We start from the raw sequence: 26,107 nt of genomic DNA, 5'->3' as shown, positions 1-26,107 counted from the left end.
AATTTTTCTATGTTTCTCAATAAATATGATTCATCGCTCCCATATTTTAAAAACCATATTTTAAAAATGCCCAATTATTAAAAAATATTGCGGAGTCACATTCATTCAGAAACATAGGAAAAATTTAGTCATTATGAAGCTTGGGACCGTGCAAAGCATGGGCACCTTCCCCTTAGATAGATTTTTATTCATTAACAATACTTATAAAAGGAGCAGCACAAAAGGGGAAAATTAGCACGTTGTAATTTTTAGCGGCCATCGCCGTCTTAGCGTTTTATCTGCGGAGTAAGGGCTTAATTACATTGATAATAAAATGCTCGCCGTTGCCTCCCTGTATTCGGTTAATTTACGCATTTTCATTGCAATTCTTACGCAAATTTTCCCTTACCGTATTACCTTATCTCATACTCGGTGACACTAGGGAAAAATAATATAGGAAAATTGAAGAAATAGAACATAAATTCGATAAACGGTGAGCAAAAAAACTATACGGTTAATTTCTCTTACAGTTTTTTTCTTTGCTCACCGTTTATCGAATTTTCGTTTTATTTCTTCAACTTTCTTATATTATTTTCATCTAGTGCCACCAAGTATGAGATAAGGTAATACGGTAATGGAAAATTTGCGTAAGAATTGCAATGAAAATTCGTGTAAATTAACGAAATACGGTGAGCATTTTACTGTCAATGTGATTCTGCTCTAAAGCGGTGGAAAACACCTTGTATACACCTTCGCAGGTTGTATATGCCACTTATCCATAGGATGTATGTAGAGCGTGCGGCCTATTCGACACATGTCAACCCTAGTGGACGGCTGCAACCCACCAATCCCAATTCCTTATTCCTTTAACACGCGCAACCCCTACCATCCCAAGGCGGGTGCTGAAGGTTGCTATATGGTGCTCTTGTTGTTTATGGCAATTAACATCAGTACTTCAGTGAGTGAGCATCAGTCGCCGTGGACAGTCACTCTCAGGAAGTTGAAATTAGGGTGGCAAACCTCAGTTCCCCATTTTCCCTCTAAGTTTGCATTTTATTTAGGTGAGTCCCATCTGGGCTTACATGTATAATTTTGCAATCATTATAATCAATGATTATAATGTAACAAAGTTCACCATAAATGTTTCATATTCTAATGCTTTTCTATATATTTTTTCGGGTTAGTCCCAGAACAAAAGTTTTTACCTTTGTCAATCCTATACGATCATATAAGTCTCATTCGTGGCGAAAAGTTGGACCATTTTGCCCATTTTCCTCTAGAATATAAACTTTAACCTACTGCAATACACTTTATCCCCATATGATTAAGTATTCCGTTTTCTGATTGGCTAAAGCTATGAATGATCTAGCGCTAGCCAATGAGAGAATGCGATAAAACTTAAATATTCTGTGGAATTGAATACTTAATTAACATGTGGTTATTTCTTTAATCGTAACATTCACATACATTTGCTTGTATAGTACCTATATTCACTTTAATTTCCATTCAATCAATTTGAAAATTTATCATATCTCTCCCCCTTAATTTTTGCTCATCAATTGAACTCTCGGTTTTTCCCACAGAAAAGCGTGTACGAGGTGATGCACCCTTCGGTTGGAATGTGACGCCCAAAGCCTTGAATATTTGCCTTTTCCTCCACCCAGAAATTCACCCAAATTACTCAATAATTGACGTGTGCAGTGCACACACATTACTCACCTGAGCCACTGAAGAATGTTGAGAAACACAAGAGAAGAATTGGTACAATTGAATATTTCCACTGTTTTAGGCTACGTCGTCTGCGACCTGAAAAAAAGCCAATAAAAATATCACAATTACAAAACAAAAAAAAAAAACAATTACAAGATTGATGTAAAACATTACCCCTTAAACTTTGACTAATCTTTAGCATTGCAATAAGAAATTTTATCCACAAATTAAGCCAAAAAAAATTCAAGAGAAAAAATTGATTATTCGTGTATCTTTGCAATATATCTTCCAAGATACTGAAAAATTTGCCTTCCTCCCGAATCAATTGGCATGTGTGAAGGAAAAGTGGGCGCAAATGAAAGAAGCACAAACAATTTAAACAGAGTTGGGGAGTACATAGAATTATTGCGATATTGGATTATGTACACGTAATTAGGATGTTATTTATTATCGTGAAAAATACAAGTGAGATAGATACTGAGTCTATAGCAAAATGTGTCATGTGGAAATGGTTCATTTCCGCCTTCTGAGGCGCACATTCTCAAGATTCACGTCGTGAGACAAAATGGGCATAGAACAAATACAATTATCATCTCATATAACAACATCATCAATTTTGTCAAATACCATAGAAGGTGATATCTAATCGTGTTGGGTAATCATGAATTAGTGTGAAAATTGAGACATTGAGGAAACACTTTGAGGCAATGATTGACAATAAAGTCAATCTAAAAAGAATTTTATGAGAATCACGTCCTATTTTTTCACAAATTACTAATAAGTAATGAAGAAAACTTTTTAAGGGGAGGAGCCTGGATTTGACGTCCAAAAGACCGATTTTTCGCTTTAATTGATAATAAGTTATGCCCTAGACACACTTACGACTTAAACCGAGAGACGGCTTTACGTAATTATATTCAAAATAATGATCAGATTACATTTCCATCAGTTTATGACTAATCCGACTTTCGGCTTAAGCCAAGAAACGGCTTAGTTAGTGGGAAACTGATGGAAATTTAGTCAAATCACTATTTTGAATATAAAAATAATTTGCTCTATAGGACATCTGGTGCTCCAATCATCAAAACCAAAGGTTAAACCAGAGATATCCAACTTCAGAAAGTATCTTATACTTGGAGTTATCACACTAGAAAATTTCACATAAAAAGTTAAATTGAAAAGTTGCTCATTAAAACTTCTAGAATCACTCGAAATCGCTGATTTAGTCAGGACACATTGCTAGAATTGCTCAGTAACGTTGGCACACGGGTTGTCAGATGAGTATTTTTGTTTTTGAAGCATTTCAGTCGTTTGAGCGAAAATGTGCGATTTTATTGAAGAAGAGGAAGTTTTCCTCCTGTACGCTACTTTTAGTTCGCGCAAAAGGACCCGCTAAGCGAGAAGGAGGATGTGGGCGAGAGATTGGCTCCTAACGCAACCTTCACATGGTGTTGAAATTCTCTGGGGCTTTTTTTCTTGTACATAATAATTTTCTCCGTATGACTTCTGAGGAATTTAAATACCTGCTTCAAATCATGGGACTTTATTTTCAAAGGAAGACTACGAAAATAAGGGAGCCAATATCACCCAAATCCCGGCTGAGGTGTGAGTTCCAGCGATTGGTGACTCAATTAGTCGCAAACGGCCTGATTCCTGATGCACAGCTTTAATTAATTCGGCCACCATCTCATTTGACCACGAAATCCTAGAAGTTTATGAACGAATAATGTAGATCGAACACATTTTTGTTTTGCTTTTTTCTTACTTATCCTCTTCACCGATCTTTTTCAATGTCTTTTGTCCTTTCTCCATCACGTGCACGATAAATAGTAGGTATTATAGCACTACTTTTTATAACAATTTAATCACAAATAAATTGGTGAGAAAATTGTGGTGCAGAAACTACCCGAATGACTGCAATAAAGTAGTACCTGATGAAAATTTAATGAGCAAATTTTGCTCATAAATTTGATCAATTCTCATTAATTTGCTCATTAATTATCAATCGTATTTATGCTATTTTAATCTATTTAAACCAATTTTTGTGACTCGAGTCCACTATTTTATGACTAAATGAATCGATTTCTAAAAGCTCTTGTCGAAAATTTCACATTAGGACACATATCAGCAACAATTAATGTGAATCACATTAAAATTCTGACTCAACTCAAAAGATAAAAAAAAAATCTAATAAAAAAGTTTCGCCTCAGGCTTCAAGCCCTCATTTGGGGTCCAAATAGACTCAGGCTGACCTCCAGGAATGTTTAGCCTACAAAATCTGGCAGTAAAGTATCCGGTAAAGGAATTTTATACAAAAGAGTTCTAATTCATGATCCTAAGCCCACAGAGTATGACAGTTTGGGATAGATCTTTACTGCTGAATTTTACAGGCCAAATATTCTCGAGGGTCAGCCTAAGTCTATTTAAGCATTTAAGCCATTACTATCCATAGTAACTTAAGTTATTTTATAAATTCACTAAGCTATATATCTACGAGTATACTTCATCGTATCCACCGTTTCTTCAAAAAAATGGTAAATCATAATGTTCTCCTTAGAACAAATTTTCCTATCAAACTAATAGATGGATGAATTATTATATTACTATTATCTATTATTTAACAATTATATAACGATTACTTTTCAGAAGATTTCTATAAGGTTGAGAAATAGGGAAACATTCTCCAACGATTTTAATATTAGAATACTTTACACAAAATATAATAATTATTATTCCTTCAAAATTGAAAATTACGGAAAATTGTTATAAAAAGTTACACTAAATGAAATATATTTGGTTAATAGCCGTTACTGATGAACTTAAAACATGTACAGATAAGTTGGGTTTACCAACAATTGGCAGATGGTAATTATTCTTCATTAATTGGCGTTATAATTATTTGTATTCCCGACAAGTTTCTGGCGTATCATTTTCATCTGTCCCTAATTACATGAGTGGAATAAAATTATTAATAATAAAAGACTGTCAACGAAGTGGTTTGAAAAGAATTGGAGATACTCTAAAAGAATATTCTTTTATTACGAATATAAAAATAGTTTTTTAATGTAACAAACTTGTCAAAAATTCAGTTAAATTGCACAAAATCCCCTCCAAAACCAGACAATGCAAATAGGTACTTCAATAAAATCAACCATCAATCCCTTTAAATATTTAAATAACTTCCACATCAAATAAATTTCAAAATTCACACAATAAACAATATCCAGGAATTTGAGGTATTTTCGTGACTTTCTAGTTGAGTTAAAAAGGTCATTCTTGGTGGATGAATGCCGTCAAAATACTCAAATGGAATTTTTCATGAAAAAAAGTGCTAAACAACATGCCCACAAAGGCGTCAGTCAGCACCAAGAATGCCTGGCGGGAAGGTGAAGTGTGTGGTGAAAATCGAACAAATTGCATGTTCCAGTAAAAACCATCCATACACTTTGAATGGGGGTACGTAAATACAAAATTTATCTAAAAATTCTTATTTCTATAATCAATGCAGAAAGTGAGACATTAAGAAAAGTCTCTCACGCTCCTTTTTTTGTTTCTTTGCTAAAAGTCTTGGAAATGCGGTTTTAATTATTGAGTTGAGGAAAGAAGGAGGGAACACTGCGTGGGAAGTCTTTTTCCCATAGGGTGAATTAACAACTTTTCGTCAACTTAAGGAAATAACGTAATTCGTTTAGGATAAATTTTGTGCATTATAATTCGCATAAACAAACTTACTTTAAAAATTATCGATACGATCAAGTAGTTTTTCTCTATATCTTTTCACTAATTTGCTTAAAAATATATACAGTAGAGTCTCGCTATAGGCCATCGCTCTATAGTCCACAATTTATCGACCGTTGATTTCAAAACACTGATTTTAAGTTAGGTTATGTTTTTTAGTATGCGACATGCATAATTATTTTAATATTTTTGGCAAACTTTATTAAGTAGTTGTGATAATTGTGATCCACAATGAAGAGAGCAAGAACAAGTACCACAATCGCAAAGAAAGTGGAAGCCGTCGAGCAATTTCAATACTAAAAAAGTATTGAAATAAAGTAAATAAAGTAAAGTAAAGTAAAAGTAAATACTAAATTTTCAATACTAAAATTTCAATACTAAATACTAATATTCGCCACTTTAGTAAAAGTGGCGAATAGTAGTCATCGTACCTTAATGTTTATTTTTAAATTTGTTTTTAATATTTTGTGCTTTTGTGTCTTATTTACAATCTAGCGGAAAATCTTTTTAACTCATTCATTGAAGATTTTTCGTCTTATATGACTTATTCTTGTGAGTGATTAATTTCACTTGTCTTGAAGGTGTTAATTAATGTGTGGAGAGATTTTATCAAGTTATCATTTAGCACAGTTCTCAGGCCTTCAATGAATTTTGTCCCAAAGGTGGAAGACAGGTGCGGGGGATACAATGTAAAGTAAAAAAGCATCAATTGTACGGCTGAGTATCTGCAAAATTGCTTGATTTTTTTTCTTCTTAACCACTCAACATTTTCTCGTTCCATCATCGTGTGTGTTGCTTCTTAAGAGACAACACACAGCCAGCCCAAGAAGACAAAAAGAAGAGACACAAAACATGGGAAAAACTGAGACAAGGAGCGACCATCAACCTCATGTCTTCTTGTGGGATAAGGTAAAAGTGAATGAATTATATAATTTTTTCTCTCTCTCTTGTATCTTTTTGCGCTCTCGTGGATGGATTAAACATATTTTTTTTTAGTTTTAGTTTTCGAAAAACAGTGGTGTGTAGTCAATATTGAGTGCACCAAGCAGGTGCCTCCATTGAAGCGTCAACAAGATATCAATTTTTAGTGTTAAATGTCCGCGCGCAACAAAAGTCTTCTCTCCACTCCACATCTGAAGCGTCTCGATGGAAATTATCATGTTCGGGAATGGAAAAACAAAATGCCCAAGTATTATGAACTCCCAACAAAAGAAATTGTGTGTGAAACACTCAACAAATTAAACATGAAGATTGAGCAGAGAGGGAGAGAATTAAGAAAAAAAATACAAGAACACCCATGAAAAAAGAAACCAAATTCAACTTCTTTTTTTTTTCGGGAGACATTACAAGAAAATTTTCTCATCAAAATCTCATGGAGATATTTTTTCATTTATTGTCTTTTGCCATCTAAGCTTTTTTCTTTCTGTCCCGGGATTGGACATTGTAACACAAAAAAGAAGACGGTGTCTTTTGCCAAAAAAAAAACTCCAGGGAGACACGGAGGGCACCTGAGGGACAAAACACCCAAATTGTAGTTTTTCACTCTACAGGGTGTTCTTGGAAATCTGTCATACATAAGAATTTAGGAGTTGTAGCATATTGCAGGATTTTTAACTCTTTAACCCTTTAAGAACGAAACACTTTTTACGGACCGAAAATCAACAATAAAAATTAAACCGATAAATAAAATTTGTGAAACGTCTTACATCTAATCTGGGAAAGTCCAACAGAGTCTGATTTGGTGTATTTTTTGCCTCTGTGAACGACAGGAACGAAAATAGCCCAAAAAATTAAATAATTTTTCTGACAATACCAATGAATGATAATTTTTGTTCTAATGAAAAATATTTCCTATAGTTATTGTCGTTTCTAGTGTCAATAGGTTTTTGCTTAAAAAAATTGAAAATATAAAAAAAAAATAATAATAATAATCATTCAACAATGCGATAGTTTGAAACTTCGTCACTTTTGAGCTTAAATGTTTACTATTATAGCAAATAGTTGGAGATTTGCAAAAAATATCCTAGATTCCTACAACCTTCTACTTCACGATTACGTAGAAACACTAGATAGAAATAATTTTAGGAAGTCAGGAAAAATAATTTTCTCTATGGTACACCGGAGTTCTAATCGTCCTTAAGGTGTTAAGGACAACTAGGTTAAGATTAAGTCAAACCTAAGATTTATACGGATTTCTAACTGGAGATTCAACCCCATTTCCAAATGTCTTTCATTTGAAAACCATTGAATCTTATTAGCTAAATGTTGAAATAAAATTTAAAGACAATCCTTGGAATAACAATTAAAACAAACCCTCTTATTTATGGCGAAGGTTTTGTAATGCCTTATGGCCTCCACACGCTAAAAGAATTTATGTCCATATTGTAGCAAATTCCCTACGCTCCCTATGCTTGTATAGAAAAAACTGTCAAATATGGACATAATTTTCCCTAGTGTGTAGAGGCCCTTATGCCCTAGACACACTTACGACTTAAGTCGAGAGACGACTTAGTGGAAAATGATGGAAATGTAGTTTGATAATTATTTCTAATATAATTACGCTAAGCCGTCTCTCGGCTAATCTTCAGGTCTGTCAAGGCCCTTAGATAGACTTAGGGCTTAAGCTGAGAGACGGCTTAATGAGAAATTGATGGGAATGTGATCTAGTCATTATTTTGACTATAATTACGACAAACCGTCTCTCAGCTTAAGTCGTAGGTGTTTCCAGCACATAAGATTATTAACTTAAACCGCAATATGAGACGCTCAGAGCAAAAATGGACTTTTTAATAGGGAAATGCATACAAAAGAGACCACTTCTGCTCTGAGTAATTTATTTAATATTTAATTTATTTAATTTATTGGTTAAATAAATTAAATAAGGCAAAAACAGTTCAACCGACTAAGAACTCCAAGTCTTCATACTTGCGTTTTCATAGAGTTACACAGAATAGTTAAAAATCAAAATAAAGTTCTGGAATCTTAATAAATTCGATGAAATGATATTTCTTGGCATGAAAAGGACTGTTGTATGAAAAAATACCCAAAAGTACTATTCCACAATCTGTGATATGGAAAAAAATAGTCAATCATTTATGATACAACAAATGTTATTCGTCGTATCAACAGTCAAATATACGATTCTACAGATTTAATCGCCTTTTCCCAATTCTATCTAAAATGGCATTTTTGCTCGTATAAATAATAATTTAGGTTTATCTGTTAAATGATAAACCTCATAAACACTGAAACAGCCCTTGGGGTGAACATAACAGTCATCCGTATCAGGCTAAAATTACCAATGATTTTCCCTTAATATATGGATAATTGTTAAATGAAAAAGTACTATCGATATTCCTTGTAATGTTTCCATTAGGAAGTGATATTGGTGATATGGATTTTTCCAGAATGTTTGCATTCATTTTTACCTTATTATAAAAATTGCATAAAAAGTCGGTTAAAGCCTTTTCCTTTATATTTAAGTGACATATTTAACATGAGGGGGCTTCATTCAGTGTATCAAGAGAAATAATACTTGGGATGTCCAGTTTAGAATTTCCACTGGAAAAATGGTGTCATATTGTACCCAGAAATTGGCTATATTTACCCCGGTATGGGGCACATTTATCCAATTTACTTTTTTCATTATCATCTCTAAAAAAAATTAAGGATGTTACAACTTTGAATTACACGGTTTCATATACAACCAATATCCTAGTGCTATTTATAAAACATAAAAACTTTAGACATACTTTATCATTTTTGAGACCAGACGCGAAAAAATCCTGGCTAAATGAACCCCGGTCTCCCCTACTGACAAAAATTGGATACCATTGTACCCTTTTAATTTAACAAAGTTTACCATAGGAAGATTACAATTGAAAAGGCACTTAAGCCTTAAATTTCAGCGATAGAAATACACCATTTCTAGGAATATTTAGAATATTTTAATAGACACCCTGTGTTATGGTAGAAACCAAGACGTTGTGAGGTAGAAAAGCCATCTCTTGTATGCTAAATTCCACCACATTGTCAATAATTTATGAATGAACGTGCTCAGTGGTCATTTGTACGGGAGAATGCATTCTTCTCTCGAGTCACCAGGGGCACTATTTTGGGACGTTTTTATTTACAATTGAAGTAAAATAAAAAAAAAGAAAAAAAATATCCCACAACATACCAGAGAATCGGGCCAGGAATTTGTAAAAGTCCGACGTGATGAATGATGAACAGGCTGATGTGATTGGTGTTGAATATCGTGAAAATCGTTGCGATTGGACTTCCATCATGTCTGAGTTATGATGATAAATTTCTGGGAATCTGCAATTTGCAGAAATATCCTCCACTTTTCGCTTCACTGTCTTTAATAATGTCTCACTGATTTTTTGTTTCCTTCTTCTTCGTCTCTAATTCCTTGATTTTATTGAATCTCTCTACCAGAGAGAGAAACAACAGTAGAAAAAAAAACTTGATCACTTAAACTTCAAAAAAAAAAAAGAACACATACACAAAATTTTAGTGTTTGAGATTTTTCCTTCGTTGATTTTTTTTTCGAGTTGTTTTGTAGATTTTTTTCTTGTTGATTTGGTTTTACGTTACACTCGCTTGTTGTTCAATTGACTTCATTATTCAATTTTGAAGAAATTACATGCAACATCGACACCTTAATGAATTTCCACTGAGGCTATTTCACAGACATTGTCCTCTTCTCATCCACTAATCTCTCGGCTAATTCCAACACTATTCATGTGATTGTTGTTTAATTAATAATAAATCCATGTAAATCTACTTTCAACTCTTCACGATGCCGCTCTGGAAAAAAAAACAAGGCAAACAAAACATTAAATGAGAAATTGGCCAAATTAAAAAATTGCATTAATTTTTTAATTATATTCGCCTCAAACACATCAATTTGCATTTTAAACTCTCTTGCACTCTCTGTTTGCTCATTTTTTTTCACCATGCTTCATGGATTTATTGCAAAGTAAAAAAGGGCTTATCATTTTCTCAGAAATCGCAGTTATTCTGGCCAGATTTACTACTTCTTGCCAACTGAGAATTGTGCAGAAAATGTTTGCATCCAAGCTAATTGGAGATTAGATTGAGAGAAATATTACCGTCCAGAAGAAGACTTCTTTATCAGGGAAGTATTTATTGCTTTTTAAGAAACCCACAATGACTTCTTAACTCTTGCATGAAATAATTAAAGGAGTGACGAAATAAGAAAGACTTCGCGCAGTTCTCGACCTAATGAGTTTGATGTTATGTTATGGCTCAAAATATGAATTATTAATTCTTTTTTACGAGATTAACTCACGGAGGATGCTATCAAACTCAACTGTATTATGTAAAATAATTTTAACTTCATTATCCCAGTCTAAGTTTCAAACTGGTACCAACTAAAATTCATCTAGATTAATACTAACACTTCCGAGACACCTTTTTAAATCAGGAAAATGTTATGAAATCAAAATTCACATTCCTTTCATTCTTCCCACATTTTACTTTTATCCAATTTTATGGCACTCAAATTCAAGTGAACTAAATTGAATTTGCTGTGATGTTCAAAAGAAGAAGAAGAGTATGAAGGAGTGGGATAAACATATGCAAGACGTTTAAGAAAGAAAGGGATGTGTATTTGGATTTGACAACATTGTGCTGATCTAAAAGCTGTACCGGAACCAAAAGGAAACCTTTCTCCCAGAAAGCATGAAAAACATTCATAGTAAAAACATTTCTAACTATATTTAACTTTTCCTAATACCATTTTCTTCTGCATTAAAAGAAAATGTGCTTTGTAAATCATTCGCAGAAGTTGACTTTTTGGGCATTCTCAAAAATGATAATGCAAATATTGTCAGGAATTTTTTAATTTGTGAAATACTATCTATCTTAAGGACTCTTAAAAATCTCTCAGGTCTTATGGAAGAAAATGAAAAAATAGAATAACCATTTTGTCTCATTTTGCCTCAGGCATCTTTACTATTCCAAAGAACCGTTAGAAAGGCTTTCCCTATATTAATTTAATGGGGGGGGGGGTCAATGAGTAGCTGAACTGTCTATCTCATACCGTTTGCTCTCTAGCTTTAGTAAAAACCTTGGTTTTATCCCTTAGGAGATTAGGACCCGAAATCTATAATAATAATGCCCAGCGCACAATAAGTTTTGTTAGTAAATATGTTTTCAAAATTTCCTATGAGAGAGAGAGCGAAATGACTAGATTTACATCTCATTCACTCTCATTGAAATTTCAAAAACATATTTACAAAACAAAAGTTATTGTGCGTTGGGCATAATAATAATAATAATGGTGGCACAACACAACATTCCGTTCCCGCAAGGGCAGTTCAGGACATCCAATTTTTTTAATTACAGGAATGGGGTTATCAGTCCCATTCCCCGTGGAATCAAGTACAGTGAAACTCACTGGATGCAGTTCAAACCTCTTTAACGCCAGTTAAATTTCTGGTGACCTAAGGGGATTCGTACTGGGACACTTGCATCATACAGCGAGTGCTCTACCACTTGACCCATTGAGTGCCCGAAATCTGGTAATCCAAAACCACCAAGTTTTAGATATAAAAGTGCGGGAGATAATTTCTGCCAGAAAATGCATGATGTCTTGGGTGTTTCTGTTTCAATTCCTAAGTCGCTCTTTTTTTTGGTGTCTGTCTCTTCTCATCACTTTTTTTATCATGCACATTTAATTCACATTGAAACGTCTCCTATAAAACCACAGTTAAACGAGGGAGAATCCCAACCTAGCTCTTGAAAAAAGGCAGCCCAAGATGAAAAGCAAATAAGCTATATAAAAAATTATGTTAACAATTCATTGTTTAATCCCATTTCCGCGTGGCAATTTGCACAGAGAGCCACTGTCACAAGATGGAAATGTCTTTCTCTCCTCATCTTCCAAGATTGAGAGAGATGGCAAGTTTCTAGAAGAAACATTTTATAATTTTTTTTTCTTCACTCACTATTAAACTATCAAACCATGTGAGCCCTTAAAGATGGCACACACCACTGTGGAAAGTGAGCCGGTGTGTTGGAGACCAAAGTGTGTTGCTTCCAGAAGTATAAGAAAAAAAACAGCCGAGACATATGGTACATATGGCATCATTGTTAAAAATGAGATGCACTCAAGATCTTCTTGAATTTCGCCCCTCTTTTTTTTGTTTGTCCCATCTTTGCACCCTCGTGCGCGCCAAACACGCTCAATTGCATTCAAACCATTCAAACCACTTTCCATCCTCAGTCCATCCCTCCAGATCCCCTCACCCAGGTCCTTAAATTCAGCTTATTTTGAGCCAAATTAAACGCCAAACAGAATAGCCGAAAAAAGGGCCCAAGAAATGCAAATTGCACTTTTAACTTCTTTGAATTCTTGCATTCGACCATCTTCCATTCCTTTTTTCTTTTTTTTCTGAGCCTTTGGGCAATTTTTCCAATTTCTATATGCCAGTTCAAAATCTAACGCGCACCCTCCACACTAAACTGCCCAAATTCCCATTTGCAGGTTGTTTTTAGAGAATCATTAAGCATTCCTAAATTACCAATTATACAACACAATGCCCAAATTGCAAAATGTGCTTTTTGGCAATCACTAAACAAAGACTTTTATCACTTCCGAAGAAAAAGTTTCATTTTATCTACCAAATATTTTTCAGTTAGAAACACCTCTATGACCAAATCATTGCTCAATACTGAATTAGTGGTCCGCAACGGGTTTGTGCTTGCTTGCACAAATTATTGCGCTTTTTTGGATTTTGAAGGAAAAGCAGCGCCTTTTCTTATAAGAATTTTAAATGTAAGATATCAATATCAACTATATCAATAAAAACGATCACTTGGTAAGAGACTGCTCTATAATTGATAATTTGTCTTTAATAAATATTATTGTTAGTTTTCAAATAGGCAATACCCAAGAGATACTAAAGACACATTCATATGAAATTATTTTGCAATAATTTGGTTAAACCAATAATACTAAGCAAACTGATCTGCGTAGAACTGCCCCATTCTCGATCACTACTATTTCTTTACATTTTTATTAAAAATAATTAACGACTGAACTAACAATGTTAACCAGAACACTTTACGAACAAACTTTCATTTTAAGCTGAGACACGAACCATGACAGCTATTTCGCACTCCACAAACGATTATCTGCCATAAGTTACAAGATTTAATATCAAAATTAATGCTCAAATGTATATATTAAAGTACATAAAAATGTTTTATTGGTTAAAGAAGAAAATCTAACTCTTAATTAATTTTATTTCAATTATTAGGTATACGTCTCGGCTTATCGTTCTGATTAAACGATCAATGTATTTCAGATAACTCAGTCCTAATCTCCTAATTGATTAATTACCTAAATTGTCTAGATTGATGCGCCAAATAATTGTTAATTTTTTTTACAAAGATTATTAATCTATCATTCTTTATGACATTGGTAACCTACTATGGAATTGGAATTTAAATTAAAAGAAAAAAAGTTTATCAGAACAAATCGGCAGTTCCAGTTCAATTCCATACTTTTCTCTATAACAAATGACATTTCTGAAAAACCATTTAAAATTGGAAAATTCGTGTGTTGAGCTATGGAACTTAATATTCAAAAGGATAAAATGTAGGATAAAATGGGGTAATTTGGAATTTTGAGATTTTCTCAGTATTTCAGATGAACAAAGGAAAAAACACGAGAAGTATTGAGTGTAAGAACCCAATACTCAGTGTGATTCTCAAGTATATTTAACCTGCAAAGTTTGACCAGTAGTAATAGATTAAAATAAAGGAGATTTATGGGATCTCTAATCGATGATCCTTAGCTCTCAGTGAATGACAGTTTGGAATAGCTTTTTACTTTCAAATTTTACAGTCTAAACCTAAACTAAATATTGTAGAGGATCACCCTGAGTTTTTTAAGCCTCCGTGACCATCTTTTTACTCTTTGCACATCTAAAACATTGAGAAAATCTCATAATTCAAAATTATAAATGACTCCAAATTACCCCATTTTAACTTATCTCTTAAAGTAAGGGCAGAATCACATTGACAGTAAAATGCTCACCGTCACCGTCAAAGCCTTCACCGTATTTCGTTGATTTACGCATTTTCATTGTAATTTTTACGCAAATTCTCAATTACCGTGTTACATTATCTCATACTCGGTGGCACTAGGTGAAAATAATATAATAAAATTGAAGAAATAAAACGAAAATGCGATAAACAGTGAGCAAAAAAACTGTACGAAAAACTGTAGCAAAAAAATCCTACAGTTTTTCTTATTGCTTACCGTTTATCGCATTTTCGCTTTATTTATTCAATTTTCTTATACTATTTTCACCTAGTGCCACCGAGTATGAGACAAGGTAATATCGTAATGGAAAATTTGCGTAAGAATTGCAATAAAAATGCGTAAATCAACGAAATACGGTGAGGGCTTTGACGGTGACGGTGTGCATTTTACTGTCAATGTGATTCTGCCCTAAAACTACTCCAAGCCAATTGTACATCAATATCGAATGGAAACATCCAAATAATAGTCGTTTTTGATCTCTTTTGCATTTAGTAAGTTCAAACTACAATTTATTATTTAACTAATCTAAAATTCCATATGAGGATTACACTAGTTTTGCCATCGTTTATCGGACTAAACCGGTCATTTATATGGGCTAGATTATTATTTAATGAACTTAAGTCTTGTTTATAAAATCTCAGTTATTGTTTGGCAATCATAAACGACAGATAGTTACATCTAAATAAATCCCATCCCAAATTATCTACACATTACTCGATTTTACAAACAGGTCCCGGTCAAAATCTCGAAAGCCAAAATCCTTAATGGGCCAAATCCCGAATGAGTCAAAATTTCGCACACCAAAATTCCGAAATCCAAAATCCTGCAATCCAAAATCTCAGATTCTTAAGTGTCATTGCTATTCCAACGATCACACTCGTTCTTACTGGAGGCAAAGGGAAAGTTTTCCATATATTATCCTCCATATAATTTCGTACCATTTAGGATTTTGACCATTCTTGATTTTGGTTTTTCGGGTTTTTGGTCCTTTCGGGATTTTGGCATTCGGGATTTTGGATCTTCAGGATTTTGACCAGTACTGTTACGAACATAAGCTACAATTTAACGAATCTTAAACCTTCTTCAGACTAGAGGTTTAGCCTAGTTTAAGAAGGACTCAAAATCCTAAATAGCACCCAATTTAATTTGGGTTTTTTAATCAAATATATAATTTCCCCTTAATAGTCCATTTCTAAGTAAAAATTTTCCAAAAGTTTTCGACTGATAAGTATCTAGAGAAGTTACGTCTTATGGCTAAGCCTTAGGTCTGAAGCCCGTATTAGTTTCATATAAGGCAAGTAAAGCATGTATCCATACTGAATATTGGGTCGTTACTTAAAAATAAAATTAATTTTTTGAAAATTATTCGTCGCTCTTTTTGAATTATCTTCTGCAACATGTGTTTCAGTAGTAATGAATGCAATACATTTTGCAAAAGTTAATTAGTAAGATATTCACTTTATTTTGAAGTTACAATCCGATCTTTAAGGTTGATACATGCTTCACTTAAATACTTAAAATGGGAATGTACTTAGCAGCGTATATTGCAAAATATTAAAAATTTTGAAAATATTATAAAAATTATAAACATCGTTTAAGATTTGTGTTGCATAAAGTACCTTTTTAGTTACACAAGTCCTTTAGGCTCTGAGTTCAATAACCTAGTAATAAGGGTGTATTAAAGTTTCAGTCTATTTCTTACAAGAAAAATGAACCATTCAACCATTCAAGAAGGAAATTCCCAAATCTGCCAATTGGCGCAAAAACTTCAAAACACATCCGAAGATTGAGTTCACAAAGATTGTTTGAAATCTTTTAAGAGGAACTCTGAAATAATCATTTATATGTAGTATAGCCCTAAGATCCCATCAATTTCAGGAACTCATCAACTCAGCAAAACATTCAACTCTCCGGGCCTAATGCAAATCACCAAAGAGGCCTCCCCCACGGGGCCAATTTTCGCGTCAGTGACAATTTGGTGCCTGAGGCGATCATCCGCATCCCTGTAATTTGAGATAAGCAACTGTGGCATGGGACGTACGCGTTGTCGAATTAGACGGAGGAACTTTGATGAACCGAGAGGAAGAGAATGTGCGAGGAGTAGACAGAAAAAAAATCCGCGTGTTCCTTCATTTCCACTGAGGTAGAATTCATTGAGAGGCCTGAATCTCCTCTCATCAGAGGCCTCACTCCTGGTGCCGCTTCCACGCACACCAACCCAATGGCATTGCCATCAAATTGGACTCAATGGATGCAATTGAGGAGGAGGCAGCAAAAAACAGTCTTATGACGAGAGAAGTAACATACAACTTCCAACTTAGTGGTGTTGGAGATGGTTGTTTTAGGTGGCACTCGCGATGCATGTTGGACTCTCTTGATGGGTACCTCTGGAGATGGGTGGGAGTGAGATGGAATTGAAACTATGAGTGAGATAGGAAGATGTATGGCCCAAGAAGACATCTGTTCTGCACAACACACAACACACACACCATATCCATTGAGGCAATCGAGTTTGCTGGATGGAAGACGCCGCAAGAAGCAGAGGAGTCAGTCAGTCAGGCACACACCAAAAACACCACACCGGGATCACAAACTCTCTGATCCGTGATCGTGCATAAGACGAATATTTACACACATTTTGTACACAAAACACTCTCAATGAGCGAGATGCATTTGGAAGATTCCAGGAGAGTGGGAGTGAGACGTGAGATTTTCGGATATTTCTTTCCATATCGCTGTGCATTGTAATCTCACCATCTCTCCTGCTCCTCCTCTTCCTCCTGCATCAATCCAAATGCACCCCCCAGGAAAGAACATAATGAGAATGGGACAGAGTGAGAGAGGTGAGACAACAAAAAGCGGCGCAAAAGAGGGTCAAAAGAAGGAAGTTGGAGGAAGGAAAAAAATGTGTGTGGTGGGTCCTTTTTTTTCTCTATAGAGGTATATAATAGTAACTTGGGAAGCGCATTGGAAAATCCACGAGCCTTCCTCTTCTTCTAATATCAAACACCCTGGTTTTTCTAATAACTTCTGTGGCAGAGGACTCGTGCTTTCATCCCTCAAATTTCAAACCCAAATAGCAGAATTGAGTATGTGTTTTGGGATCAATCAGAGCAGATGACGAAATGCTTAGCAGACTTTAAAATGCAATAGAGCCAAAGAGAAAGAGAAAAAAAATATTGTTACTGGCTTTGGATGACCAATAGAAGGCTAAAAGTGTGGTATTTCAGAAGGTTGAAGCTGGAAACTTATTTAGGTTGTTGTTTGTAAATACTTCATTATGTGTAATTTTTTATCACAACTAACTTCTTACGTTACTTTTTCGTAAGATGACGTCATCTGCATTTTATATCGTATTTGAGATGACTAAAAGATGTTATGGAAATCAGACAACAAATTCAATCTGTTGCCAAGAAAGTGGGCTGTACGTAATGCAGTCAATAAAATAATTATAATAATCTCAGTAAAATGAAAAATTCAAGTTGATACATTTTTTTCATGGCCTTCATGAAATTTATATGCAATGCCTTTTTATTAGCATGTACTAAAAATTTTTAGTAAATGCCAAAAATTTACCGTAAAATATTCTTTCTCTTACATAAAGTTCAAAAGCTCATATTTGTTCTTTTTTAGTACAGACATGTGCTAAAAACATGAAAATACTGAAATATTTCAAATAATGCAAATTTTGGGTCAGTATCTTTATCATTTTGGGCAGTAAAAAACTGAATAGTGAAAAAAATAATTTTTATCTTCAAAAAACTAAAAATTGTAAATAATAAATATGAAATGATACCAAAAATATTCTTTTTTCACCAATAAATTAAAATAATCTGTTTTATGCCATAGATTGGTGAGAAAGTGCAATTTACCAAAACTATTTTATTTTTAATTTATAAACTTCTAAATCCCCACAATTTTTCATCCAAATAGAACAATCAAAATTTTTAATCAATTTTTAGTACAGAAAAATCATTTCTACTAGCCCCATAACGACGTAAAGTCTGGAAAACACCCCTTAAAATCGCTTTCTGAAACATTTGCGGTAACAACTTTATTAGTTTGAAATTTTATTACTCAACAAATGAACTATTTGTAGAAATCTCCTTAATTGCAAAGGGGTAAAATTGTAGAGCTCCCCATTAGGATTTTTTTTATGGTTACCGCAAAGACAGCACTAAGCAGTGCATTGGGCCCAATCCATAAAACACCCATTTTGTGTTAAAGTAAAATGAAATGTGAAGAATTATTCCTAAGCTTGCAATCAATTTTATTAGTTAAATTGAAGATTGGGGATGTTGAACAAATGTACAGAGCAACATCTTACAATGTTTTCGTTGCAAATTACATCTTCAGTCGAATAGCTCCGAAAAGCACCAGTTGGTCTCACTTCGAGCGAGATGCAATGTGATAATTAAAAAAAAGTGCTTCTTTTAGTCAAACAGTCTTTCTCTATTAGTTATGCATCCCAGATGTAATTAATTTAATTAGCCAGGGAGAATATAAGAGAGTCAGTGGCACAATTTTCATTACACCACAAACTTGAACCACTTGAGAAACTTCCGCGGCAGTTAAAATCAAACAAATCATCGGTATTTATTTGCATGAAATTTGTCGAATAACAAAATGTTGTGCAATTCTGATTGACATCCACGCAAATTTCCTTTTAAATAAAATATCTAGAAAGAATTTTCGATGGTCTATTCGTGTGGAGAATCATTTACAAGTTCAGTAGAATTATGAAAAATGCCTCAATTTTGTCACACAATATTGATCCAACGAAAAGAATTGCTCTCTCTGTCTCTCTTTTTGGTGGAATAATTTAAAGAACTGCATTAACATTTTAGTAAGGACATCACTCTATCTCACTGAAGGGTCTCTGAGAGCAGAATAATGGCCAGAAATGAAAATTATAGTTTTTTACTGGCCAATAAATTTTGGCTGAGAGAATGTTTGGTTTGAAAGAAAGTTGGCAAGAGGGTAAATTCATTAGTCGCCGGCTTTTGGCTAAACTTTTCTTTTCTGTAAAAAAATGTCACAAATATTGCACTGAACTCGGAAAAGCAATACAAAAATTCCAACACAATTAATAGAGCTTCAAGCATTAATATTTGACTAAATACTAAATAATTGCATAAAAATTGAGGAACTAAAGCCACAATTCTCATTACAAAACTTCCTCAGAGCTGAATAAAATTATTGTAAGATTTTCGAAGCTTCCGATGGAAGAATTTTTCTATGGAACGTGAAAGAAATAGAAGAATACGAGTATACTTAAACACTGAGAAAAAAACGGGGGTGCGATTAACTTTTTTTCCTCATAATTTTAACACTTTTTAGGTGTAAAAATATATCAACATTTTTTAATGTTAATTTTACACCTTTTTAAGGGTAAAATTAACATGAAAAAGGGTAACTTTAACCCCTAATACACCTAAAAAGCATAATATTTACACCAATTTCGGATCAATACTGCAGGGTAAAATAAACATTTCCGGTATGTTATTTTAACTCTTTAGGATTTCTCTCAGTGAATTAAGATCTTCAAAGGATTGCAAATATTCTTTTGATCTCACATGAAAGCCTTCAAGATAATTGCAATTGGAATAAAATATTTTATTGGATTAAGCATTTCATTACATGTAGATTTTCTATTGGCTCAATATTATTAATCGTTTTTTCTTAATTCAAAAAAACATGATATTTTATTAGGCAAGATCCGTAATAATTCCACGTAACCAATTTGAACAGTAAATTTTTACTTTCAGCTATCAGTACCTATTCTACTAATCCATAAAATATTTAACCGTTTTGACAATTTTTTTAAATAAAAATAGTACTAAATTTATGTTCATGTGGTTCCAATTGTGAGACGGATATCAAAATAGGAAAAAAAAAAAAAATATTCTTGCTAACTCGAAACCAATAAGAAAATTTGCAGGTTTGCAACCATAAAGTTCAGATTATTTGGAAAATTGTAATTTTGAAGCAAATAACTAGGTGACATTCTTTATAATATTGTCAATTTTTTAACTAAAATTCTGATACACCTTTAAGATCAGTCAAATTTCATGAAGACGAAATTCGAATCCCTTTCTTTCTCAAACCCATTGCATATGTCTATCTCATTCTTTCATACGCTTCTTCTTCTTTTAAATATCATAACAAATTAAATTTAGCTCAACCGAATTTGTAGTGCGAAAGAATGTGATACACATATTTAAAACGTTTGAGAAAGAAGGGATGTGAATTTTGATTCCATGAAATTTTCCTGATCTAAACGGTATAGCGGAGCCATAAGATTTTTTGAAGATTGACTTACAAGAAGTTTTCCTTCCTGTTTTAATTTTGATCTTAATGCCTCCTACACGTCTTTTAGGTCAGGAAAATTGCATGAAGTCAAAATTCACATCCTAGCGGTCTCAAACGTTTTGTAGGTGACTATCTCACTCTTTCGCACGGAATGAACTAAATTTATATTGTTCTGACGTTCAAATGAATAAGAAGAATAAAAAAGAGTGGGATAGACATATGAATAACGTTCAAAAGTCAGGCAGGGGAGTGAAAGAACCGTTTGAAACAGAATAAACGTCAAAATAAGTTTTTTCCCGTAGCGTTTTGACCATTGACGTACAAGTTTCATTTGACGTTTGTTCGGTTTCAAACGGTTCTTGCACACCCTCTGAAGTCAGGGATGTAAATTTGAACTTTATGAAATTTTCCTGATCTCAAAGCTGTACTGGGAGTATTATGTATACACCTACAGCACACCTTTCAGATCAAGAAAATTTCACTAGGGGAAACTGGGGCACCACCAAACAGGGGCACCACCAAACACTGCGATTTTTTAAATAAGTATAAGATTTCAGAGAATGAGACTTACATGAAATCACAGATACTATAGGGATGCTTGTCCAGAGAAAGAATGATCCACATAGTTCAAGTAGTTTGGAAATAAGAATCTTTTTTCGCAAAATTGTGAGATTTTGATAATTTTAGTCATTTATATATCTACCTGGAAAATAAAACTGAAATAAGTTACATCAAATTTCACTACACCAGTACTTTCCTACATGTTTTGGGATAATATTTATGTATCTACTAAAGAAATTAATGTTCACATTTTTTTTAAAGAATATAAAATCCATCACAAAACAGAGTTTGGGGCACCAACAAACAGGCAAATTTCTCACAATTGCAGATGTCGCGAGCGTAGCTTGAGTGGCAAAATTTTTCCTCTTATCTTTCTTACTACTCATCTCCCTCTTTGTTCGATTTCTGACATTTATATCCATTCATGGGATTTTCATTGAATACTCAGGAGCAATACAGTTTCAAGAAGACAATTTTGCATTAAATGATTCTCAATGATTATTAAATGATTTTAATCAAGAATTGACGAATGATTTCTCGATTTTATTATAAAAATTACAAAAGAGCGCGCAAAATTTGAAATTTAGGTCTAGTGTTTGCCACGATTTTAGTGGCGCTTCTTTCCAGTCAGAAGTCGAATGTTGTCAAAATGATGAAAAATCCATTGAAAAATATGTTCAGTGTGCAGTGCTTTAGTTTTTTTGCTATTTTAGTCACTCATTCTAAATTTTGCGGTGCTTTTTTGAGAATTATTTACATTTTCAATACCTTCTTGTTAATTAAGAGTTGTGGTGAATGCCCAAAATAACTTCAATGGGTGAGAAAAACAGGTGTTTTTTGGTGCCCCAGAAAGTGTTTATTGGTACCCCGGGTGGTTGGAAAAAAGCGAAAAATGCATCGTGATACAATTTTCCTTTTTACGGAAAATTGAAGTACTTCATATCATCCTTGTATACATTAATATGCAGTCAATACCTAAGACTATAACATGGGGTAAGCAACGTTTTTCTAAAATTCACAGTTTTCTTAGGAAATTCAGTCAAAATCGCATCTTTCAAAAGTGTTTGGTGGTACCCGTTTCCCCTAAATCAAAATTCGATATCATCCCTATTTCTTGACCGTAACAACAAATTCATTTGTTTTAGTTCAATTTAAATTTGAGTGCAAAAGAGTCAGATAAACACAAAAGGTTTGAGAAAGAAAAAGATGTAAATTTCGATTTGATTTCAAGAAATTATCCTTACTTAAAAAGTGTGCAAGAAGAAATCAATTTAATCTAGAAATTAAATTGATTTCGGCTGCAAAATATTAAATAGCATGGTCAATTAATTCTTTGTGGCTAAAAAAATTAAACTGGTAATTAAATTATTTGAAACTTGAATAATAAGGAGATAATGGGTCATTTTGGCACCCTGGGCATAGATTAAGCGATTTCTGATAAATTTTGCTATATTTACGGCCCAAAATTGACTATTTCCTTGCCTTAACCATACCGCCCACTTCCTAACCTTCCAGAAAAGGACCGGGACCCGTTTAAGCAAATATATGGCGGTATGGTTAAGGCAAGGAAATTGTCAATTTTGGGCAGCAAATAAAGCAAAATTTATCAGAAATCGCTTAAGGGTCCCGGTCAAAATCCCGAAAGCCAAAATCCCGAACGCCAAAATCCCGAATGGGCCAAAATACCGAAAGCCAAAATCCCGAATTCTTAAAAGTGTCATAGCTACTCCCACGATTGCACCCGCGCTTGTTGGAGGCAAAGGGAAATCTTCTGTGTCTTGGGAAATTATTCTATACATTTTCCTCCATATAATTTCATCCCTTTCACGATTTTTAACATTCGGGATTTTGGCCCATTTGGAATTTTGGCTTTCGGGATTTTGGCCGCCACCGGCTTAAACAATTCCAGTTCAACCTTTATATTTGTACCTTAACATTTATTAATTTTTGGAATAAAGCTAAGTGCCTTCATTTAATTTTTAGCTGAACCTTTTTAATTTTTTACCGATTCAAAAATAAATTATAAATTATTCAAAATTGATTTGCCATTTGCTCTGAAAATCTTTGAGAGTTTGAAATTTATATCCATTGAATCTTTATGAAATATTTTTAAAATCATTCAGGACATCGATATATCATCAACAACCACCAACTTGAGTCATTGTAAACCTGGCAAAACAACTCTTCTACAAATGGATTGAATGGAATATTTACTACGTGGCCAATCTTACAATCCCAATCCCTCCAGCTTTCCAAAACCTCTCGCGAGCCTTACTTATTTTCTCCCTTTCCTTCTGCCAATTCACCTCACCCTCCACCAACACCTCCTCCAGCCACATTCCTCCCGGTGGCTGGCAAGTCCGCCAGAGCGTGTGCCTCCTCCAAAATGCTCATATAAATCACCCAATGAATATTTTCATCATTAAAATTCTGACTGTTAAATGCGTGCCTCGGATTTCTGAGCCCTCTGCGAGGGACAGGGGCTCCTTTTGGGTGAAAATATAAGTTCAATAAAGTGGCTGGTATAGAGCCTCGTAAATAAATAAAAGAAAAGTGGCAAAGTGGTGGTACACATGGCGATGATAGAAGAGGGCACAGCAAAAGTGAGTTTTGTGCCATTCCGGAATTTTTCTTCACTTTGCCGTTTTTTTTTCTTCGTCTTCTCCGGATCTCTCTCTCTTGCACCTTTGCTCTGTGGTTCTTTTCTCTACGCTCTACGTGCCTTTCCTTTCGTCTCCTGGGCCACACCAACAATCCCAGCCACATAATTATTCTCTTTTTTTCTCAATGGGTATTTTAGTTGCAGTGGACTTTGAGGAGAATGCTTAAATCTAGAGGATAATGATCCTCTTTGGGTGGTATTGGGGGTAATAGGGAACTAAAGGAAATGTTTGGGGAAGTGTCTGGAGAGCAGAAAAGCCAGAATTGAAGAATTTGAATAAATTCCAGAGAGTGAAAGAGATAGGAGACTGAATCTTATGTTTTGGGACCAATGTGGGTGGTTTATTGTTGAATTACCATGAAAAATTGGTCTTCTGGTCACCGGAGATCTGACTCAGTGGGAGCAGGAGATGAGATGGAGAGTATGTGTGGGCAAGGTGGACCAGAAAAGGTGGAATCTCACAAAAAACTCACACAAAATGCCTCTTTTTTATCCGTCCATTCGGAACAAGCAAAGAGCCAACACAAATGGCACTCTTGGATTGCGTTTTCACATTCGGGAAATTCCACCACAAATTCACTCTATAATTCCCATAGAAAATTACCATTTGAAATCCTCGGTGGACGGTGATCCTGGGATCGTGGATGGGTTCCTTGGTGGCAAAAGCACAGTAATTCACTGGATTTTCTCACAACCAAACAATGGAAAAAGAACTCCTTCGTCGACATTCGTCAATTGACATTTTCACTTTTTTCTCATCCCAGGCTTCTTCTGCCCGCTGCTTTTCACCAGCTCCGTCGCAATATTCCTTTCACACAGGTGCTCACCCGTGGAAATGGCTCACTCAACACACCACACTCAAAACACATCCACTTCACACAGAATTTCTTCGGAAACAAATTCCATATTTTCTCTGGCCATGATGATGAATTTGACGACCACCGTGAAATTTACCAAAATGCTTCTACCCAAGAAAATTTTTGTAATACTTTTCAATGGTAACTTTGATGAGGTTTTCGGGATCCGGCATGGAAACCTATAAACAGCAATGTTCGAATTTCACTTGAAAGGCTTTCAACTTGTGTTTTTTTGTTGAATGAAGAGAGGGCGCTTTTTAGTAAATTCAAAATTTAATTCACTATAAAATAACGTTTTTCTACTGCTTTTCTTTCCTGGTCTTGGGATTTACTAATTCAGGATTCTACAAAAAAAAAGTCAATCTTCCACAAGTTAAAAAATAGATTGGCTTAATTCATTCCTAAGGTTCTAGATCAAGATCCTTGGAATAATCCCTCTCTGTGCTTGAGGGGCTTGAGGTCTCAAATTGGCAGTATCCTCAGGCTTCAGGAGGAATTTAGATTTAGTCAAGTGCCTAAATCAGAGATATGAAAATTTTGTTACTACAAAATAAGGGTTAACGCAGGATAAGTTCTCTCTGCAACGTCCTAGCTTCTTGGGCAGGGAAAGCACTTTTTCTCAACACCATTAGAAATTCCAACTACTGAATTTCTCCAAGACCTCAGGACACTCAGGATAGGATTAATTTTTGGAGCTTTATTAATGTGATACGTGGAATACGAAAAAAATGTTGAAGGACAAGAAAGGAATCATCAAAAGTACTAAATGTGAGATCAAAACAACCGAGGACTTAGATTCTAGATTTTTGGGGACGAGAGTACCCATAGTTTGAACAATTTTCTTGAAAATTTAAGAAAAAATTGTTTTTCGAATTTATGTAATCTGTAATTGTTAGTTATCATACTTATTGGCCCCAAAAGGTTTTTCCTTATTCGGGTCTAGAAATATCAAAAAAGTCACAATATCTGCAAGGAAGCAGAAAATCGAAAATTCACGATTTTTGACCAAAAATATCTAAGCTCAGGAGTTAATTGGGATCCTGCAAAAAATATCCTAGATTTGGACATCCTTATAGTTTGTACTTATCCAGAAGAATCGGATTTTTATCGATTCTACATAGTCTAAAAAAATTCTTTTTTCCATGGGTACCCAGAGTCCCAAAGAAGACGAAAGAGTTAAAGGTGTGTTGATTCGTAGCTCAGGAT

General features: G+C 34.2%; 1 protein-coding gene across 2 annotated transcripts in view; it reads right to left on the bottom strand.

The window, feature by feature from the left end:
• Positions 1–25,072, bottom strand: part of LOC129798430 (protein spitz-like) — a 34,682-nt gene extending 9,610 nt beyond the window's left edge. The window contains exons 1-4 of one of the 2 annotated variants that reach the window (XM_055841578.1): positions 24,649–25,033; positions 9,935–10,239; positions 9,608–9,860; positions 1,699–1,785 (exon numbers count right to left, since the gene is read on the bottom strand). In XM_055841578.1, the coding sequence (XP_055697553.1) occupies positions 1,699–1,785; positions 9,608–9,716 (196 nt within the window). In that variant the 5' untranslated portion in view covers positions 9,717–9,860; positions 9,935–10,239; positions 24,649–25,033. Of the gene's footprint in view, positions 1–1,698; positions 1,786–9,607; positions 10,240–24,648 lie in introns of both variants that reach the window. The other variant, XM_055841585.1, reaches the window with a different exon arrangement.
• Positions 25,073–26,107: the final 1,035 nt, after the last annotated feature.

This window comes from Phlebotomus papatasi, chromosome 1 (genome assembly GCF_024763615.1).
Source record: "Phlebotomus papatasi isolate M1 chromosome 1, Ppap_2.1, whole genome shotgun sequence".
Classification (NCBI taxonomy): domain Eukaryota; kingdom Metazoa; phylum Arthropoda; class Insecta; order Diptera; family Psychodidae; genus Phlebotomus; species Phlebotomus papatasi.
The sequence above is the reverse complement of the archived record's forward strand: the minus strand, read 5'-3'. Positions and strand labels throughout refer to the sequence as shown.